At 39.1% G+C, this 21,545-nt stretch overlaps 1 protein-coding gene across 1 annotated transcript in view; it reads left to right on the forward strand.

Moving 5' to 3' along the window:
• Positions 1-21,545, forward strand: part of COL24A1 (collagen type XXIV alpha 1 chain) — a gene marked incomplete at its 3' end in the record, with an annotated part of 230,410 nt that overhangs the window by 79,152 nt on the left and 129,713 nt on the right. The window contains 6 exon segments of the mRNA XM_034780084.1: positions 3,197-3,241; positions 11,532-11,585; positions 11,687-11,731; positions 12,099-12,152; positions 12,962-13,015; positions 14,750-14,803. Of these exon segments, the coding sequence (XP_034635975.1) occupies positions 3,197-3,241; positions 11,532-11,585; positions 11,687-11,731; positions 12,099-12,152; positions 12,962-13,015; positions 14,750-14,803 (306 nt within the window).

The following is a 21,545-nucleotide window of genomic DNA, read 5'->3' on the forward strand; positions in this document are numbered from 1 at the left end:
TGTCTTGCTCACAACACACCTGTTAATACATCCCAGAATCACGTTTGCTTTTTTTGCAACAGCATCACACTGTTGACTCATATTTAGCTTGTGGTCCACTATAACCCCTAGATCCCTTTCTGCTGTACTCCTTCCTAATCAGTCTCTTCCCATTCTGTATGTGTGAAACTGATTTTTCCTTCCTAAGTGGAGCACTTTGCATTTGTCTTTGTTAAACTTCATCCTGTTTACCTCAGACCATTTCTCCAATTTGTCCAGATCACTTTGAATTATGACCCTGTCCTCCAAAGCAGATGCAATCCCTCCCAGTTTAGTATCATCTGCAAACTTAATAAGCATACTTTCTATGCCAATATCTAAGTCGTTAATGAAGATATTGAACAGAGCCGGTCCCAAAACAGACCCCTGCAGAACCCCACTCATTATGCCTTTCCAGCAGGATTGGGAACCATTAATAACAACTCTCTGAGTACGGTTATCCAGCCAGTTATGCACTCACCTTATAGTAGCCCCAGCTAAATTGTATTTGCCTAGTTTATCGATAAGAATATCATCCGAGACCATGTCAAATGCCTTACTAAAGTCTAGGTATACCACATCCACAGTTTCTTCCTTATCCACAAGACTCGTTATCCTATCAAAGAAAGCTATCAGATTGGTTTGACATGATTTGTTCTTCACAAATCCATGCTGGCTATTCCCTATCACCTTACCACCTTCCAAGTGTTTGCAGATGATTTCCTTAATTACTTGCTCCATTATCTTCCCTGGCACAGAAGTTAAACTAACTGGTCTGTAGTTTCCTGGGCTGTTTTTATTTCCCTTTTTATAGATGGGCACTATATTTGCCCTTTTCCAGTCTTCTGGAATCTCTCCCGTCTCCCATGATTTTCCTAAGATAATAGCTAGAGGCTCAGATACCTCCTCTATTAGCTCCTTGAGTATTCTAGGATGCATTTCATCAGGCCCTGGTGACTTGCAGGCATCTAACTTTTCTAAGTGATTTTTAACTTGTTCTTTTTTTATTTTATCTGCTAAACCTACCCCCTTCCCATTAGCATTCACTATGTTAGGCATTCCTTCAGACTTCTCGGTGAAGACCGAAACAAAGAAGTCATTAAGCATCTCTGCCATTTCCAAATTTCCTGTTACTGTTTCTCCCTCTTCACTGAGCAGTGGGCATACCCTGTCTTTGGTCTTCCTCTTGCTTCTAATGTATTGATAAAAAGTCTTCTTGTTTCCCTTTATTCCCTTTAGTTTGAGCTCATTTTGTGCCTTTGCCTTTCTAATCTTGTCCCTGCATTCCTGTGTTGTTTGCCTATATTCATCCTTTTGGATGGGGGCCAGGAGCTGGGCGAAGAACCAGGGAACAGTAACAAAATCTCTGAGGAAGACCCCTCCTCTGCTGCACCAACTGGAAACTCTTTAAAGTTTTGCTGATGCCTTGATTGCCCAGTGGCACCAGGATTTTGGCACTCAGTAATGTATTCGGCATTTCTGATCTCTGGAATGAAGCTTGCCAAGGGGTTAAGTAATATAATATCTTTCACTTCTGTGGAACTTTTCATCTTGAAAGAACTCAAAGGGCTTTATTAGTGTAACCAACTGCTGTACAAATTATACACAAGGGTCAGTTCCTTCTGCCCCTCTGCCCCTCTCCAAAGCAGATGCGTTCTTTCCTCCAGAACTGAGGGGAAGAGCAACACTTTAATAGAGACAAACTCAGCAAGTCTAGGTCCTAAATTACAGACTTAAACATTACAAAGAACTGCATTTTAGCACCACACATTTGAAAATGAGATTTTTCTAATCTAGCAAGACAGCTGCTGATATCACAGCCTCTTCAAATAGCCAGCGAAAAACCCACCCTGTGGGGCTGGTTCAGGCAAGGTGCCAAGTCTGCAGCTGCAGGGGGCTGGAGGTCAGGTTGCAAATCTAATGTGATATTTACTGAGTGTACTCTAGTGCTGATGATGTGGAGCAGGAGCTACTGCATGCTGACTGGGAGTTCGGTGGCGATAAGAGCTAGAGGTCCCTGGAGACTCAGGAAGTCTGCCCCGTTATCTCAGCTCTGGCTGGGACAAATCATACTCTCCACATCCCAGCCTCCTTCTGTTTACCAGCATTATTCCATCCCTGTTTTCATGCTTCGCTCTCTAGCCCTTAATCATGTACATGTTACATTCCCCATCCACAGCCCATGCAGAATAGATCCCTCCCAGCTGGTACGACAGAGGAGTTTGGGGCTGGTGGATGGGTGGCTGGCAGAGAAGGAGGAAGTTACCCTTTAAATCTTTTGGTCTCACAGCTGGAAAGCCCAAACGATGGCTTCACAGTGGGCCCAGATTTGCTTTCATACGCCTCACCTCCAACATTAGGATGTGGAGGGACGCAGTGAGCCTCTGACATAATTTCTATCACCTGATTGTCCATATGGTAATTAAGCTTCATAGAGTCTGAGCCTGGAAGCAGACCTGGGTGGCTAAAGGGGAGAGCATAGAGATTGCAGTCTTTGAGGCTGGGTAACCCATAAGGTTCATAGCACCTTTGAGATTCTGCAGCCACAGAGTTTAATTTGGGCAGGAAAGAGCCAGTAGTTTGTTAAAATTGATTAAAAAGTTTGAAATAATTTATTTTCTGAAACTTATTAAAAAATATTCTCCAGCTGTGAAAGAAAGAATAATTATAATGAACTCTCTGTGCACTTCAGATGTGCACTAAAATTTGAATCAGTTTTAGATATACATAAACAATTGCCCATAAAGAGAACATTGCCTTTCAAGGCAGTCTGCAAAGAAATTAATTTTTAAATGGAGCTTGGGCCTTTTTTTGGCTTCCCTGTTATAGATAAAAGGAGCCTGACATGCTGTGTCTCCCCTCTTCCCCCCCGCCCCAATAGTTTCCCATTCCCTCTTTTGTTTTCCCCCTTAAAATAGCAGGAATGTCAAGTCTGATCTTCCCTGGTTTTAAAGGCAGGATTTCATTTCTCACGTCATGTTTATTATAGGTTCTCTTACCTTGATAAAGAGGCTTTTAGCACATACATTCTTTATGCACAATGTTAGTCAGTCATCTTTCAGGTCCTATTTATACATCAGAGATAAGCCAAAATTCCAATTTCTTTTTCTTTGCAGATCACCTTTCATTACCTGTGGGGGTGTATTAAAATATTAAAGTTCTGATTGTTTCTTTAAAGGGAGTTGTTGGTGGTGTTGGGCCTCCTGGATTTCCTGGGCTGAGAGTGAGTGTAACTTTTTCCCATTTATTTGAACTTCTTTAAAATATTTAAATTTTGTCTCTGTGTCCAGAATCCTAATAATAAATCTCAAAACTAAGAGATTCTGGGGTTATTTAAATCTAACCTTATTTTAATGAATTGCTCTGGTCATCTAATAAAATATTTTTACAACATTGCTCTTCCATCATTAGAGTTTGAACATTTGTATACTTAATAACATAAATCCAGTCTCGGCAGATCATAACTTTTTTTGAAACAGCTCAGCTTGCCAGTTTATTCCCTCTAAGTCATTTTGACTTTGCAGTTAGGTGCAATATTTTCCACATACAATATAGTTAAGGTGTATAGTCCCAATTCATCGCTGGTGTAAATCCATTGTGTTCGGGGCAGAATTTGGCCTGATATAGAATCATAGAAATATACGGCTGGGTGGGTCTTTGAGAGGTCACCTATTCCAATGGTTCTCAACCAGGGTACAGTCAGTACAAACTAAAATTTCATACAGACAAGTACTTGTTTATACTGCTCTATATACAGTACACTGAAATGTAAGTACAATATTTATATTCCAATTGATTTATTATATAAATTATATGGAAACATGAGAAAGTAAGTAATTTTTCAGTACTAGTGTGCTGTGACACGTTTGAATTTTATGTCTGATTTTATAAGCAAGTAATTTTGACATAAGGTGTAACTTGGGGGTGCGCAAGCAATATCAAACTCCTGAAAGGGGTAGAGTAGTCTGGAAAGGATGACAAAAACTGACCTATTCCATCCCCCTGTGCTGAGTCAGGACCTAGCCCATCCCTGACAGATGTTTGTCTAACCCAGGGGTCGGCAACCTTTCAAAAGTGGTGGGCCGAGTCTTCATTTATTCACTCTAATTTAAGGTTTCGCATGCCAGTAATACATTTTAATGTTTTTAGAAGGTCTCTTTCTATACGTCTATAAAATGTATACGTCTTATTTATATGTAAAGTAAATAAGGTCTTCAAAATGTTTAAGAAGCTTCATTTAAAATTAAATTACAATGCAGAGCCCCCCGGACCGGTGGCCAGGACCCAGGCAGTGTGAGTGCCATTGAAAATCAGCCTGCGTGCCGCCTTCAGCGCACGTGCCATAGGTTGCCTACCCCTGGTCTAACCTGTTTTTAAAAACCTTCAATGATAGGGATTGCACAACCTCTCTTAGTAATCTGTTCCAGTGTTTCACTATCCTTATAGTTAGAAAGCTTTTCCTAATATCTTAAAAAAAAAAAAAATCACCCTGACTGCAGATCTAGCCAATTACTTCTTGTCCTACCTTCAGTGGACATGGAAAACAATTGATCATGGTCCTCTTTATAACAGCCCTCAATGTATTTGGACTGTTATCAGGTTCCCATTTCAGTCTTCTTTTCTCAAAACTAAACATGCTTTAAATATGTCTAAAAGCTGAATCTCACAATGCTGTTTCCTGTGTCCCATGTTGTTATATTCTTTAAATGCTACTTTGTTGTTTATAACATAAAATAAAAAATTCCTTTAAAAGTAAGTTATCCTTTATTGATTTTTTGTTATTGCATTAGCCCAGACAAGACACATTTTCTAGCTAGATAAACCCATTGTGGAGTCAGAGCCTGGTCATGAAAATACTTACGCGTATGGATAATTTTACTCACATGAATTGTCCCATTTGAGTCCATTGGATCACTCCTGGGGTAAAGTTACTCATGAGCTTAAGTGTTAACAGTATTAGGAACTTCATTTGGATTACAGTTAGCTGTTCTCTTCCTTACCTTGGCTTCATCTGGAATTTTTCTTCAAAGACTCTAACAATTATATCAATCTGTATGTGTCTTATTAAGAAACCATAATTTACTTATTGGGAAGTAACCTCTCGGCCCAGAGCTGCTAGGAATTTGCCAGGTCTGACTCAAGCTGTTAATTAGGGGTTGTTAAAATAGATGGAAGAGCCACTAATGGATGCGTATAGTGTACTTGAGGGTAGGACACTCAAATTTCCTTGGTGGGGAGACATGTATTTGAAAAGATAGGTTGGAATTGGTGTTTCCATTGATACTGATCTAATGTTGCTAGGAACAAAGCCTCCTAACTGAGAATGAATGAGTTTGTGCAGTTATATTTTCCTTAGTGGACCAGTAAAAATGGGGTGTAATAAGCATCCTGTCATCATGAATATAGAAGTGAGAAAACAGAGATGTTTAAGTGGAGAAGGCTTTTGCTAACAGATGTATTTGGAGGACAGTGAGGGTGAAGGTTGTAAAATTGGATTCAGAAGCTGTGAAACAGTTTTTGAGCTGTGGATCAATCACCAAAGATTCTGCCATTTCTGGATCTGGATAATAGATTCTTACTTTACAAAATAAACATTTCTGCCTGTCTAGCAATATTTTTAGAAGTATTAGCCTAGTACTACCTTTGATTTTACACTTTTTCTCTGTCTTGCTTTTGGTAAAATCACCAATTTAATTAAATCTCAGAACTGTTATTTGGGGCAGTCAGTGATGGGTGCCTCATAGAGAAATTAAACTTTGACTTTGAAGAGGCAAAGCCTGGAAGAGTAACGGTTTGAATACAAAGAAAATGTGATCTTCCCCAAACAGTCATATGGAAAGCTGGTAGGGGGACAGTGTAGGCACAGGGTGAGCCAAATAATGTGAAATCTTCTATTCATCACACCCCGTCACACAGTGTCTCATTCAATCTTCCATTTCCTGACCTCTATTCTTATCTTCTTTTTGTTTGTCCTTCCCTTTCCAATAATTTAATCTTATTAAGCATTGTATCATTATATTGCTGTTAAAAAAGCAATAACAGTTTTTTAAATGTTTAACCTAATTAAACCAACACAAACAGTAATGTGATGATAAGCTAATTTAGTGGGATTTCATGGTTTCCAGGGTACGGGACCCTCTCAGAACAGTAGATCTGTCACATTCTATGTGATAATGTTTGGTAAATTTCATCTTACCTGAAGTCTGGCCCTGATCCTGCAACTACATCTGTGTGGGTGCGTCCCTGTGCCCAGCATGGAGCCTTATATTTAGGGCTGGTTGAAAATTTTCAAAATTGCAAGATTTTGATGAAAAATGGTTGAGTGATGGTCAACATTTTCAACATTTTTTGTTGTTCATTTGCAACTGGCTCTAGTGGTGATATGTTGATGTTTGTCATAAGATAATTGCTACTGTATTGTGACACCAAACCAGAAAGCATGTGCTCCATGGGTGGATGGAGTACGGCTAGCAGGAGAGGCATGGCTACTTGGGTAGGTAAGAAAAGCCCCTGAATTTGGGAGCCCATCCCCAGTAGATAAGGAATAGCAGCTTCGTCTACTTGGCCTTATCCTTGCCATGTTCTGGAGTGGGGCTCCAGTAGCATAAGGTTTGTTTTCATGTGATGCCTCTTGGTGTGGCTTTCCCTCTCCTGCTATCCGTGCTCTGGATATGGGCTTCAGAAACTCAGGCTCTTCTGGGCTGGCATTGTGATACAAATGTAGTGCAGCAGGACTGCCAAAGCTTCCAAACTCAGTCTTACAGCTGGAATGATTTGCATGCTTCCAAAACGTCAGGTATACAGGGTAAGTATTCTACTGTGCTAAATAAATAAATAAAATCTGTGCTTCTAAATTATTGTCAGTAAAAGTAAGACAAGTTTTGACAGAAAATACTTAAACTAGCATTTCTACATTAACAGCTGCTTTTTTTTTAGCTGCTGAAATGAGTAGGGAGAGGGAAAATGTGGACAACTACATATAATCTGGTCTAAGGTGATCTATTCAGACTAGTGGTTTTTAGCAAAACTAAATTGATGGTGTAATTTGATTTTGCTCTCCAAGGCAGTTAGTGGTTTGAGGACTGGTTCTTGTAAATACTGTGGGCCTGATCCTCATTTGCACTAAGACCCTTTTGCACAGCTCCGACAGTGTAAAGGGGCATTCAGGTAGATGTGCTCTATATTCCTGTAACTGACGCTCTCTCAAAGTACAGAGGCCTTAGGGTAAATAAGAATTGGGACCTGCCTCTCTCTGCACAGGTGAGATCAGCTAAAGTGCTCTTGCTAAGAGTCTCCAGATCTGAAAGGTTGAGTGTTTGAAGCTGGGCCTTCTGAGTGGGGACCCTTGACTCTGTAATGCACTCTTCTAGTCCAACAGAGCCACTTCAGAGTGTGTTGCAAAGCCTCTGTTTCCACTACTGCTCCCCCCGAGAAGGTGGCTTTCCAGGATTTGAGATTTTCGTGGCATAGGGAGTTTCTTTGATCACTGGACACGTTCGTACGTGTGTGTGTGTGTGTGTGTTTACAGTTAATGCAAATATGCTGAAAAGCTGTGAAAGTGTTTACAGATTTTAAAATAGCCAAATCTGAAAACCAAACTATGATCTCCATTGAGTTGAGTCTTGTGTGTGGCAAATGTGCAGACAAAACATATGTGTAAAAGGATATATACCCTGCTTATGATAGGGAGCTATTGCTTCCCCAAAAGGTAATGGAGTAGTCAAGGTAGTGGGAAGGGAAGTGATGTGGTGCATTCCCATTGCAGATGGATAGGATCCTGTGAACATTTTGGTGAATTTCAAAGCAACCTTCCTCCAACAGAAATTTGAGCCAGGGCTGTGTTGGAAAATCTGCTTCTTTTGGAGGTTAATTCTCCTAGGTAGATAGGCTTCACATGGTGACATTCCCTCTGGATTTCTGAACAGGGCTTTGGAACAACTTTAGAACAGATGGCCCCAGGGGAATCTACTGCAGGCTTTTAAATAAGCTCAGTGCATTGTGGAAAAGAACTTTGAGATCTATCATATTCGGTGCTGTGTGGATAGTCAGGCATTGCTGTCATAAAGCTCATTGTTGTGTACCTCAATATCAAGTCTCAGTGCTGTATTTCAAGGTGCTCCTAGTAACACAGGGAATCCTCAAGGCTACAGTTTTTTGTTTTTTTTTAAGGTGTATTTACAAGTGACCATGCTCCTTTAAAGGGATGGTAGAAGGCTGGCTCGCTGGGGTTCCCGCTATAGCATGGCCCCTTGCTATACTGCACCCACACCCTGAATGTAATTTATGGCTTAAAGGCTGCCATCTGACCCTCACTTTTTAACTCAAACGCTGTTCAGGCATACTCCCATTTGCTGTGAGGACTGAGTTAAAAAATAAAGACCTGAGCATTTGTCCCAAGGTGTTTAATATTTGTTATATACATTATGTTGTGACATGATGTAATGTAGTACAGCAGATATCAATGCAACATTAATTCTAGCTGAAGCTGACAGTATTAGTTCAAGTAATGTATTTAATCTAATTATGTGCAAGATGAGAACTATGTACATTATTTTGTTTGTTCATAGAAGTGATGGTAAAGCAAGCAGCTGGGGAGAGTTGATTTCAAGACATTTGTAAACACTTCCTGCTATTGTTTCTTTGCAAGTGTCAAAACTATTGCCAAGTACCAAATTCTGGTTGTCTGCATGATTCCGTCTGCCATGAATTACAAGGTCATGAGCCTTAGAAAGATGTAGACTTTGAGTAAACTTGCTACTGGAGTTATCAGAGCACAGCTTTTCTATTCAGAAATAACAAAAATGATGAATTAAGATTTCTTTTTCTTTTTTTAACAAGCTGGGACAAATTACCCTTTTCCTCCCTCAGCATTCTGGAAACTGAATTTTTTCTCATTTTCAACCTTTTAGTAATGAGATAGAAGCATACTTTCCTCATTCTTTCTCACGAAACATGTAAATGTTGGATATCATGATTAGAGTATTACAAGCACTATTCTAATGGGAAAAATTGCAATTATATATTAGTGTATATATTTCTTCAGACTTAAGGTGTGATTCTGTCTGAAAAATAACAGCTTAACAGATGTATACAGAGTCTTATCTGCTGACAAAAATAAGTTTGTATTTGCTTTTTCACTTCTGTTAGCTCTCTGGAGCCAACACACCAAGAGTGAGTTTTTATGCCTACTTGTGCATCCCCATCAGAACTCTTTATGAAGTTCCATTCAGCTACACCTATGCAAACCTACTGATGTCAATGAGGTTGCATGTGTCACTGAGGGTGTAATTTGAAGACAGTTGGTCTGCATATGTGATACTGACTAGGACAGTTATAATATTTACCCAACATTAAAAAAAACCCAAAACACAGTGAATGTTTTTTGTGGAATAAACCATGTGAATCACATACTAGGTGATTCACATAATAAGTATGTTTATTCTTCAAGCATCACAAGGTGCATGTGTTGTCTTAAATGAAAAGCTTGCAATTCTGTAGGTAAAACAAATGAACACAATAGAGTCATCACTCCACTGTGTAGTTAAACTTCTTTTTTATTTTGCCTGATATTGATATGCTGTTTGCTCATTTAGCACCTATTATGATGTTTCAGCCAAACCAACCAGTAAGTGCTAATACATACTCAATTGATGCTGGCAATTTAAAAAAATTGACAAAATTATTAATTTAGTTCTATTACCTGTGATTTTATTTCCACAGGTTCACACCATCTTGGTACAACAAACTGAGACAATCTCCTTCGCAAACATATTTTTGTTGAAGAAACTGTATCTTCAATTTTAAGTGCTAGAAGAGTAGGAAGGAATTCAGATTTAAATTGCAACAGACTGTTTCTACTTCTTCCTGTTCTAGACTCAATCTATAAGCTTTTTATTTGGGATCAGTCATGGTACCTAAATAATGCAAAGGGTCCATAGTTTCTCCGAATAATTTTTCTGTTTTATTTTTGTGTAGTTCTAGTTCTTTGCTGTTAACTAGATCGAGCCAGATTCCCGTGGAGACTGTGACATTGGTGTCATCAAACTGTAATCTGTCAAACCCATCTGAAACCTCCTTCTGTTGCTTTGGAAAGTGTGATGTCTCTCTGCAGAATCCCTGGTGTGAAATTCTGCTTTTTCAGTCAAGGCCTTTCTTATTCTCAATGAATATTTATAGGACCACTAAGGCAGCTTACATTAGTTTGCCTTGGTGCAATATCCACTGCAAAAGCAGCACACTTCAGTCCAGAGCTCAGTCCTCTTGGCAGCAGCTTCCATGGCAAAGCAACACTTCTAATCACTCATGGAAGCTGGATGCAGATGTAGAGAGACAGTTTTCCTGATAACTTTTCCAGGGAGGCATCATTGGGAAGCTGAGTCGTCAATCTTCCTTTTTCAGTCAACTAACCATGAGGCTGTTGGTGGCTGCAGAAGGATTTTTGAACTTTCAAAATGTGCTCTAGGGCTGATCTAAGTACTGAACATATCAGCAGTGCAGGAGGCTGCACCTGGGAAGCTCTCTCATCTTCTCTGTTATTTCCGCAAATGATGAAAGATCTCATCCTCAGACTTTTCTTTGCATTCTTGGATGGCATCTACAGCAACTGGGACACACCATTTTGCCGTTTTCTTTTCAAATTGTAGAATCAGTGGCAGGAAGCAGAAAAGCATTTTTCCCTGTATTGATGGTTGTAGCCATTATCAGATCATTTCTCAAGTTCATCTAACCATCGTGCATGAATATACTGTTGATTCTTTTAGTTTTACCTTTAATTTGTTCTCTGTTTCTCCTCTTGCAGCATCTAGTAGTGGAAGTGCAAGTTTAAATCACCTGGAGGAGTAGTGTAATAATTAATTTGATATAGTTAACCTTTATTTACTGGTGAAGATGCATGAGAATGAAAGAACTCAGCTTGGCTGCTAGAGTTTAGGCTAAATGTGCACAGCTGGTACTTAGGAAAAACGCATCTTTTCACTTGTATATTGGGTATACTTGATATGGAAATCACTGAGATTCCTTTACAAGAGTCATGTTTCAAAGCAGAATAATTCATTTAAATCAAATTTGGTGCTGACCGAAAAGGGCTGGATTTGGCAGTCCCAGCATGGACTGAAGTTTTTATGTTTATGTACTGAACAGGTACAGACTGCAGTTACAATACAAGTGCAAGCTTTCTCACACTCCCCCACCAAATATGCATCTATCCTGTTCTGGGTGCATGACATTTAGGAATGAGGGGGTAGTTTAGTTCATGGTGCTGCTGCTGAGATAGAGGATGGCAGTAATGGTGGAGGTTTTGTGATCTGGATACTTGTCCATGAGTACGTGGATTTGCATCTCCAAACAGCAAAAAGATGAAAACCCTTTCAGTCACTGCCAACCTGGGCTGGAACGCAACCAGTAACATAGAGGCAAAAGATACTTTATGGCATTTCCAGTTCCCTGAATCATTCAGGAAGTAGTCCCCCTGAAAGTAAAAGTTTAATGCAGACATCTTATTTTCTGTTGTTTAGGGTGTTGTTGGGCCTGTGGGACCGAATGGACCTTCTGGAATTCCTGGGCCTCTGGTATGGCGTTAAGCAAAACTCACATTACCATTTGCCAATTGCCTCGACTATTTTTCAAATAATAGTCAAACATTGTTTGTTTGTTTTTTAATTTTTAATAGGGTCTTCCAGGGAGTCTGGGGCAGCCTGGAATGAAAGGTGATAAGGTGATCTAAATATTTCCATTCTAATAGAGATATATTACATTTAGACAGTCTTTCTCACATCTGTTTTGCAAAGCACCCCTTTTTCATGTTTTTCCTCTTTTGTTTTCTTTTTATTAAGCTATTGTGTGTGATTCTACAAACACTGCTGAGCATAGCGCTGACTACCATGAATAGTGCTGTCAAGCGCTGTGTTAGTGATGTTTGCAGGATTGGGTTCTACAGCGATTCACCATGCGCTGTCCTTCGAAAAACCATGTTATAGTTTTAAATACTGAACATTGATTTAAATCTTTCTGCTTTTGTGAGTCTGAAAAATACACCATGTAAGCTGCATATATATGTCTGTTTAAAATAATATGTTATTTAGGGTGAACAAGGCATTGCAGGAGAGCCGGGAGAGCTGGGCTATCCAGGAGACAAGGTAAATTAAGACAGCACCCTTTTGACATATCTTCTGGTCTAATAATCCCAGTGGCCTTTTCTTCTTTTAAATTGCAGCAAGTAATTTACAATCAAATGGAATTCGGCAATCTCAGTTGAATACCCCAGCACTATTTTATTTTCTGTTCCATTATTTTAATTAATTTCTTTATGAAAATAATGATCAAAGGCATGTAAAATGTATGGGCCAAATTCTGGCTGCCTTGAGTGCACTTATGCATGTCAGAAAATATGCTGTAAGAGGGAGGACAGAGCAGTCTAATTCCCACCAAAACTCACGGAGAGCTTGTTATACAGGTCATTTGCAACAGAAGCCAAGGAGCATCCTGGGGTGGAGCCTACATTTTTATCTGACCCAAAAAACCTGAAAACTGTGGTCAGCAGCCAGGCAAAAATGTGTTATCAGACAGCCCAAGATGCCCTGGAATATAATGAAAATGGTTAATAAACAAGCTTTTCACACCTATTTGAGTAATGGATTCTTTGGTAGGTAATCCATAACTCCTAAATTACCCAAAGGATTGTTTTTATAAAAATTCTAAGCTGATACGTTGTTATTGCAGACAGTACAACTAATTAAAATAGCATAAACTAACTGAATTATTTTGCTGTAACATGAATGTAAGAGTTTCATTCAGATTCGCTCAATGGATTTGAAATTTGGTCTGAGTGTTGAGCTGATATTTAATTAATTTTGCACAAGTGGGAAAGCGTAACCAGTTTTTTACTACATGCAATGTTATAAATAATTTTCCACAATAATATTTAATAGCCTTTTTTTCCCTTAAGGGTTCTGTTGGTTTGCCAGGACCAGCAGGAATCAGAGGAAAGCCAGGGCCTCCTGTAGGTTTGAACATTTATTTTGTTTACTCTGGTTACATCAGTATGTGTCATGTGGGTTGATAGTTGTTTGTATCATTCAGCCAATCCAAATGCTTTATGGAACAATTCTGATCTCACTAGCATTGGTGTAAATTGGGAGTTAATGCTGTTGGAGTCAAGAGAGTTATATAACTGGTGTAACTGAGACCAGATTCTGGTCCATAGGAGGGCATTTTGCTGCTCAGTCATTAATCTGCTAGTTCAGATTTCCCATGAAGTGTAGAAGGTCACTTGGGTATTTAGGGCTCACTTAATCATCACCATAATAATAAATCACTTACCCCAAAATACAAATAAAGTAAGGCTTGAATTCAGTCTTAGAAGTTCTGCTGGCTTATGATTAAGCCTGTGTGTTTGTCAATTGTTTTTTGACAACTCTGCCATAACACTGCTCCTCCTGCCTTAGAAGACACTGTGACAAGTAAGCCGCGCTGAAGAGGATGTAGTATTGCCAGTCTTTTACCTGCCTTTTTGCACTGCTGATGCTGCAGAATTGCAGTGGCTGGTACTGGACAGCACTTAAACTGGTTTCAGCAGTAGAATAAAGGATATTTTGATTGTAATAATGCAACTGTTGGGTCTTGGAATTCTCCTTACCAAAAATTTGAGACTTTTTTGCTCTTTTTTCCCCATGACCAGACTGACTTTCTGTATAATTAATAGTGGCAAACACCGCCAGCCCACTTAATATGTCACTAGAACTTGTCAGCGGAGTTGGAGCTTTCCTATGCACAGTTTGAATCATGATGATGGTATTGCTATTTAGCACCCATAATGCAGTAGGTAATTTACAGAGCAATTAAAAAAAAACACCACTTTTCCTTACCTTGTGGAACTCATAATCTAGAGTCTTGGTCTTGCAAAAAACTTATGCACACATGCTTAACTTTATGCAGTGAGGGTAGTCCCATTAAATTTAAAGTTAAGCATGTGTTTATGCCCTTTGCTGAATAACTTAAAATAATCAGATGTTTAAGTACTTTGTTAAATTAAAGTATTGGAAGCAAACACATGCTTAACTTTGCAAACCTCAGTGACATTAAACACATTTATAGGATGAAGGCCATAAATTTTAGACACACTGCATTCAGCAGCAGCAACAAACAGAGGGAAAGAAATAGGGGAAAGGAGATCAAGATTTAGAAAAATAAGGTCATGCAATTTTAAAAATTTGTGTGTAAATCTTGTATAGCTGAACCACCAAAATATGTAGTTGGACCAGATCCTGCTACCAATGGCAAAACTCCCATTGATTTTAATGGTGCAGGGTTAGTCAAATAAGCCTATTGAAAGTATCTATATGAACTTAGTTTTGTAACCTTCATATTCCCTTTGTGTGTGTATAATACACACACAGGTTTAAGAAATATTTTTTCATTATATGAATACTCACATACATATTTAATTTAGATATAATTCCTGCCACCAGTCATTATTAAATATCTATAAATGACTTATATTTTTATTATTGCAGCTGCAAGAGGGACTCATTAAAAATTCCAGTAATGGATAACTAGACTTAATTAAATAGAGAAAGAAGCTGTATAAAAATTAATCCTATTTAACTGAAAATCCAGCTAAATATTTTATTTGATATGTTGATGTTTGTAGTGCTTTCAAAAATCTAATACAAATCTGCTTCTTGTAAAGCTTTAATTTGCTATCTAAGTTATAATTTTTGGATTTTTATTTTAGGGAAAAATCGGAGATCCGGGACCCCAGGGACCATCTGGTCCTCCTGGGCCTGAGGTAAGAAATTGCTTGAAAGATGTAAATGAAACATTTAATGTTAATTGTGCTTTGAACATAAAACAAAAATTAGAAGGCAAACTTGCGGTTGGTCAGTTCAAAGGTTTAGTCTTAGGGTAGAAAGTGGTTTTCAATCATGTCCTTTTACAAATGGATTAGTTCAGGTTTCTTTATATGATAAGGTGCTATTGGACAATAATTTTAATACACAGGATTAACATACATTGTTCCTTGAATGCTGCTGGATGTGCACCATTCTAATGTGTAGCCATGATCAGTTCTCAGTTGATTCCAGTTGTGCATTGCAGCTAGGATGAAACACGTGCGATTCTTAAATCCATATTTCCATATATGAACTCTGCAGCATGTTTACGTTCAAAAATGTTCACGACTGGCTTTATATTTATGTTTATCTCTTGGGGCAGAGCACATGTAGTTAAGAGGACTGCAAAGTATATACATTGGACAGTCTGGACACTGTATATTGTTAAAATTTTAACTTTGGCATAGCAGTTGATTTAGAACTGCTTCATATTCTGGAAGTTTACATGGAATCCAGCTAAATCTTTGAGATGTTACATCTGGGTGTTTTTGGCATTTGCATCTTGAGTCACGACATGTAGACTGAATGTTTCAGACTACATAGGAAAGCCATGCCATTTTCTGGACAGAAGAAAGCAACAATCAGATTATTTTCTTAACCGGCTAACTTTTTTCAACAGATTTATTCAAAAATCTTTATAATCTTCAATATGTGTGTATATTTGTAAAATATGCCAACTGGCTAATGATGATGTTTATTAAATGATCATTGTCAACTTAAATAACACATTTACAATTGTAAACTGAAAGTGTATTTTAAGAACATTTTAACTTAGTTTTTCATAACAGTACAGAGGCTGCCTTTAAAAGTCAATATTTTCTTTCAGTTTTTACATAATTGCAGCATCTCAGATAGCACTATCTTCTAGCCCTAATATGAGACCTGATCCTGCAAACACTTGTGCATATTAGTAGCTTCATTCACCTGAGCAGTCCCATTGAAGTAAGGGTCAAACATAGGACCCATGAAGGGATGGAGCACACTCAGGCACTCTGTGGCGGTGGCATATGAACAATCTGGTCAACGGTAGGAGCTGTAAGAGGCTCAAGCTTGCACGGTAAGGAGGGAATCTTCAGAGATTTTAGCTACTAAAAGTGATGAGCAATTTTTCAAAGAATTATAACAAGACTGAATTTGGGCAGATTTACACAGATATGTCAAAATGCACTTCCCTGGCACAAGGTCCCACCCCTACCAATTTCACCTCCCTGCTTCAAAGCATTGCGAAGGTGGGCTTTTCAAAGAAAAACTCACCAGGACTTTTTAACATGGGCAAAGCAATGTATTTTTCACTAGCCTCATTCTCAGAAACAGCTGAACCGTTTTTGTTGAAATTAAAAAAAAAAAAAAAAAAACCACCGTAGGCAGACATCTGGCATCTAGAATGTCAGCCTGGATAGCTAAAATTCAGCAAAGTTATAAACAATTGAAAACGGGATCTTATAATGGGGATATCCAGCAACCTTAACAGGTGGTAGTACCTGTTCTGCCTATAATATATTTAAATTTTTAAATTACTATTAGTGTTGTCCTTTTTAATTTTGAATGCAAAACCTAATATTATAAAACACCTACTGGTATCATATTAGATAATCACAATAGCACATTGTGTGTATCTGTGTTAAAAATAACTCTCTAAAAGTAGCAAAGATATAAGTAGAATTTCAATCATATATTATACGGGGACACAGTCTTCCTCACTTTAATAGTTTATGGGGAAATGATAAGGCTTTAACATTTGCTTCATCAGACCTTTCTATACCATTGGAATTTTGTGTAAATAGATTCCTCAGAAGTTTGATTTTAGTTAAAATATCCTTACTGAAATTGTATAAAAGTCTGCATTTTATACTTGAAGGCTCTTTTACTTCTTTAAAATTAGGTTATCCCTGAAAAGTAACTCTAAAAATTACATTGTGAGGTTCCATGTTGACCATCTCTCTCAATGACTCCAGGACAAACTTGTTGAGTACTTGAGTTTACAAGAAAAAGTTGTTTTTCTAAATACCAGTCCTGCAAAGTGAGCCTAAAATCTGCAAGTTCAGTTAGATTCTTTCTGGTTCATGCTACATCACCAGTAGTAAAGATTCTATAGACGAAATTCTGCCTTCAGTTACGCCCATGCAAGTCTTGTTTTCAGTGGAGTTGTACAGATGTGAATACAGATAGAATCTGGCCCTGCATTTGGATTTTTTTTTTTAATCTGTAGATAAGCAAGGTAGAATAAAAACAACCTCCCATAGCTGTTTTGGTTTTGCAGTTTTAAGACGATTTAAAAGTGGTACAAAGATTGTCCCTTAAGTACATAGAAATACAGATCTGTTGGGGTAGGAAGGTGCCATTTTTTACATAGTGATGTTCAAGGAAATCTCACCTGAAAGTGGGGGAAAATGCTAAATTAAGAGACTGCATATTGCAAGAAAATAATCCTTTTTGAACCTGATTGACGTTGTTTAAAGAAGTGAATTGGTTTGTTCAATATAATGTCATTAATAGAGTATGTCATGGATTTGAGTTCGTCTCGTGATAGTAATAGTTCTTTTGATGCAAAAGAATGCATACCTGCATGATATTGTATACCACGTCATGCTCTAGACGCATTGTTAATGGGATTAGTGTCCAAGCAAGCAAGCATTTCCTGTCTGAAAAAATTTAGCATTTTCTGTTGCTTGGGGGATCAGAGCCCTCAGAAGAAAATCTTTGTCTGTCTTGTTATGTAAACAAAACTGTAGAATGACCAAGTGTTTGTCTTTGAAAATTTGACTGAACAAATACCACGTTTAACACTCCAAAGTTATGCATCCCTTAGCCTTTCTTATGCTGGTCAGGTTGACATGAGATAAAATGAGCTTTGTCTGTACAATGAACACTTATAAACATGGTCACCATATGGTGAAATATGAGATGCAAATAAGGGCGGGACAGCTGTATTCCACAATCTTTAGAGGAATGTGAATGCCAAAGGTTCTCTAGTAGAAGGCAAGAAAACAAAACAAAACAAAACAAAAACCCTGCTTCAAAATGAGAATTGTGTTTTATTTTCCCCATCTTATTTTTGTTTTTAAAAGTGACCTGAATTCCCTGGCAAGTTGTTATTTTGACGTAACTAGACCGTAAACATACAGTATGGACAGTAGCAGTGCAGGTTTCCCTGCTATGCCCTGCCAATACATCTCAGGTAGCATTTCTGCTCAAAGCTTCAAAGAAAGCTAGCTGGCAGATTAAGGAGGAGCGCTTTCACTGCTTCCACTGCATTATTGAAGTGGTCAGACATGTCATGCCCCCTCCCCAAACAGTGTGTCTACACTGCACCTGGGAGGTGTGATTCCCAGTTCTGGCACTCAGATTCGTGCTCGCTCCTCTCAAGTTTGGGCACTCCAAATAGCAGTGTGGACCTTGCAGCACAGGTGGTGGCATGAGCTAGCTGCCTGAGCTCAGACCCAAGTAGTTGGGTGGCCTTGGACTCAGGTAGCTAGCCCAAGCTGTTGCCCATGCAGCAACATCCATGCTGCTATTTTTAGCATACCATCTTGAGCAGAGCCAGCATGAATCTGTCTGCCTGCCCTGAGAAACATACCTCCCAGCTGCAGTGTAGACATAGTCTCTAAGAGGTCCTATAAAGACTGGTTCCAGCCCACACTGGTCTCTGCTTTTATTCACAAGCAATGGTTGGTTGAGATTTCTGAACACATCTATCCTCAAACTCAAACCACAGCTGGGACAGATGTGAGATATAGCAGTTGGGGTGATACAGCCCCACAGGTGCTGGAACTAGATGTGCTGGGGTTGCGGCAGCACCCTCTGGCTTAAAGTGGTTTCCATCATATCCAGGGTTTATGGTTTGGTTCAATGGCTCTCAGCTTCCCCACTATACAGATTGTTCCAGCAACCCTGTACAGTCCCTGATTCCTCTCTCATGTAAACTGTTGTAAATCAGGCAATTCCTCCACCGAAGTCAATATTTATCCTGGTGTATGCAAGAGCAGGAATAGGCCCACCCGGCCTCTCTCTCTCTCTCTCTCTCTCTCTCTCACACACACACACACACACACACACACACACACACACACACACACACACACACACACACACACAGATTTTTGCTTTTTATATGCAGTCAAGCCTTAAATAACTCACCAAATCTGTCTTTCCTCTCCAGCTGTGCAACAGAGTTACTTCAGATTAGAGTTTTAGTAACTCCTGATTGCTTTAGGGCCATGAGTGGGTGGCTTAAAGTTCCTGAGGATAAGAGACAAGTGTGGGGGGCAGGAATAGAGGGTCTCATATTCATTCACTTTCTGGGTGGCTCCATGAACCTTGGCTAGGGAGTGCATTTTTTCAGTCTGGGGATTGAGCAGTATCAGACCAACCTTTCTTCTGGGTATGCTTCCACTGAACCAAAATCCACTGCAGGGTATTTGCTGCTAAGAGAGCAGAAGATATTTTTAGCAGGCCATTTTAGCAGGCCATTCAATGGCTCAAAAAAACTGAGTTTTTTTTGAGCCATTGAAGAGCTGACATATTGTCCAGCCTCTTCATGTCTCTTAAAATGGTTCATGTAAACGGCCCTTTTCTAGACATTTATTTTATTCACAAAACTAATTGCAAGCCTTTGTATAGAAGTGTTTTAACACACAAAACGTATTTTTTGCATAATAGTTATAACAAGATTGAATAGGTGAGATGTCTTAACATGCATGAAATTAAAATGAATTTTAAGAGGTTTCCAAATGCATTCATAATATTTTATTTGTAGGTGAATCTTGTGCCATGCGCCTATTTTAGTTGATCCCCAAAATAGGCTCTTAAAGCAGAGTTTATTGTTTCCTTCAGATGCGGCTTAAGATCTGCTTCAAGTATTACAAATAGATTTCATCTGGAGCAAAGGGAGCATTAGTCATTATCTTCAGTAGACCTTTATTTCATTTTTGTATTATTTTGGACTGAACTTGTTAACTTATTCTCTCAGGAAGGTATACATATGGGAGTCAGCTGCTATACGTTTTATCCTCAGGGCTATAGAATTACAAAGAAAAGGAGCACATCAGCATAATAGCAAACAGTAACAAAATCCAAATCTTTTGCAAGTGAATCACTGGCTGCTTTGAACTGTTAGCTCTAAAAGGGAGAAAGAGTTGTCTTCAATGCACGTTTCATCTCATCACATGATATTCTGAGGTTATGCAGACAATGAAGTTCAGTAGCTAAAAACAGTCCATCTCCTAATGTTTAAAATTCACAATTATAGAGTCAAATTGTGATGTCATTACTCAGTTTATATTCAGCCTTTACCCAGGCAAACTTTAATTTACTTCAATAGGAGTTTGCCTGAATAAACAGTGAATGAATACTGAAAAGGGACCTTAGGATTTGGCCTTTAGAACCTAGTCCTGGGAACTTAAATTCACAAACTAGGTCTGGTCAAAAATTGAAATTTCTATCTCATAAGAAATTCCAATATTTGATATTTGTTTTCATCCCAAATCAGAACAAAAGGTCAAAACATTTGTAGGGATTGGGTCTGTGTTTTTGTTTTTTGTAAAATGGAAAGTTCTCCAAAATCACTGTTTGTTAATGTGAAAATGTTCTGTTTCTCTTTCTGTCTGCCTTGTGGAGTTGTTGTAATTCAGGTGTTTTATGTCCCCATTTTCCTCTATTTCACATGATGTACCATGGTTGTGAGATTCTTATGATGCACCTGAGTGGTTGAACCTGAGAGGAGATCATGCTGCATCATGGGAGATGAGGTCAAGCCTCACCTAGCGAATAGCTTTTCAAGTATGGGAACATTACAACTTACAAAAGTTGCCATGATCTTGGAAATAAGTCTAAGTTGGCCCTCCCTGAAAGGGTCATTTTCTTCATAAGTGTGGAGGAAAATTATTTTGTCTTCTCTGTGGCCTGGTCTACACTACGACTTTAATTCGGATTTATCAGCTTTAATTCGAATTAACCCTGTAACCGTCCACACAACGACGCCATTTAATTCGATGTAAAGGGCCCTTTAAATCGATTTCTGTACTCCACCCCAACGAGCGGAGTAGCGCCAAAATCGATTTTAGCAATTCGAATTAGGGTTAGTGTGGCCGCAATTCGATGGTATTGGCCTCCGGGAGCTATCCCACAGTGCATCATTGTGACCGCTCTGGACAGCAATCCGAACTCGGATGCACTGGCCAGGTAGACAGGAAAAGCCCCGCGAACATTTGAACTTCATTTCCTGTTTGCCCAGCGTGGAGAGCACAGGTGACCACAGATACCTTATCAGCACAGGTAACCATGCAGGCTGATAATCGAAAAAGAGCACCAGCATGGACCGTGAGGGAGGTACTGGATCTGATCGCTGTATGGGGAGAGGATTCAGTGCTTGCAGAACTTCGTTCTAAAAGACGAAATGCAAAAACTTTTGAAAAAATTTCCAAGGGCATGATGGAGAGAGGCCACAATAGGGACTCTGAGCAGTGCCGCGTGAAGGTCAAGGAGCTCAGACAAGCCTATCAAAAAACAAAGGAGGCAAACGGTCGCTCCGGGTCAGAGCCACGGACATGCCGCTACTACGCCGAGCTGCATGCAATTCTAGGGGGGGCTGCCACCACTACCCCACCTTTGTTCGTGGATTCTGGGTCGGGGATAGTCTCG

This window comes from Trachemys scripta, chromosome 8 (genome assembly GCF_013100865.1).
Source record: "Trachemys scripta elegans isolate TJP31775 chromosome 8, CAS_Tse_1.0, whole genome shotgun sequence".
In the NCBI taxonomy this organism is placed as follows: Eukaryota; Metazoa; Chordata; order Testudines; family Emydidae; genus Trachemys; species Trachemys scripta.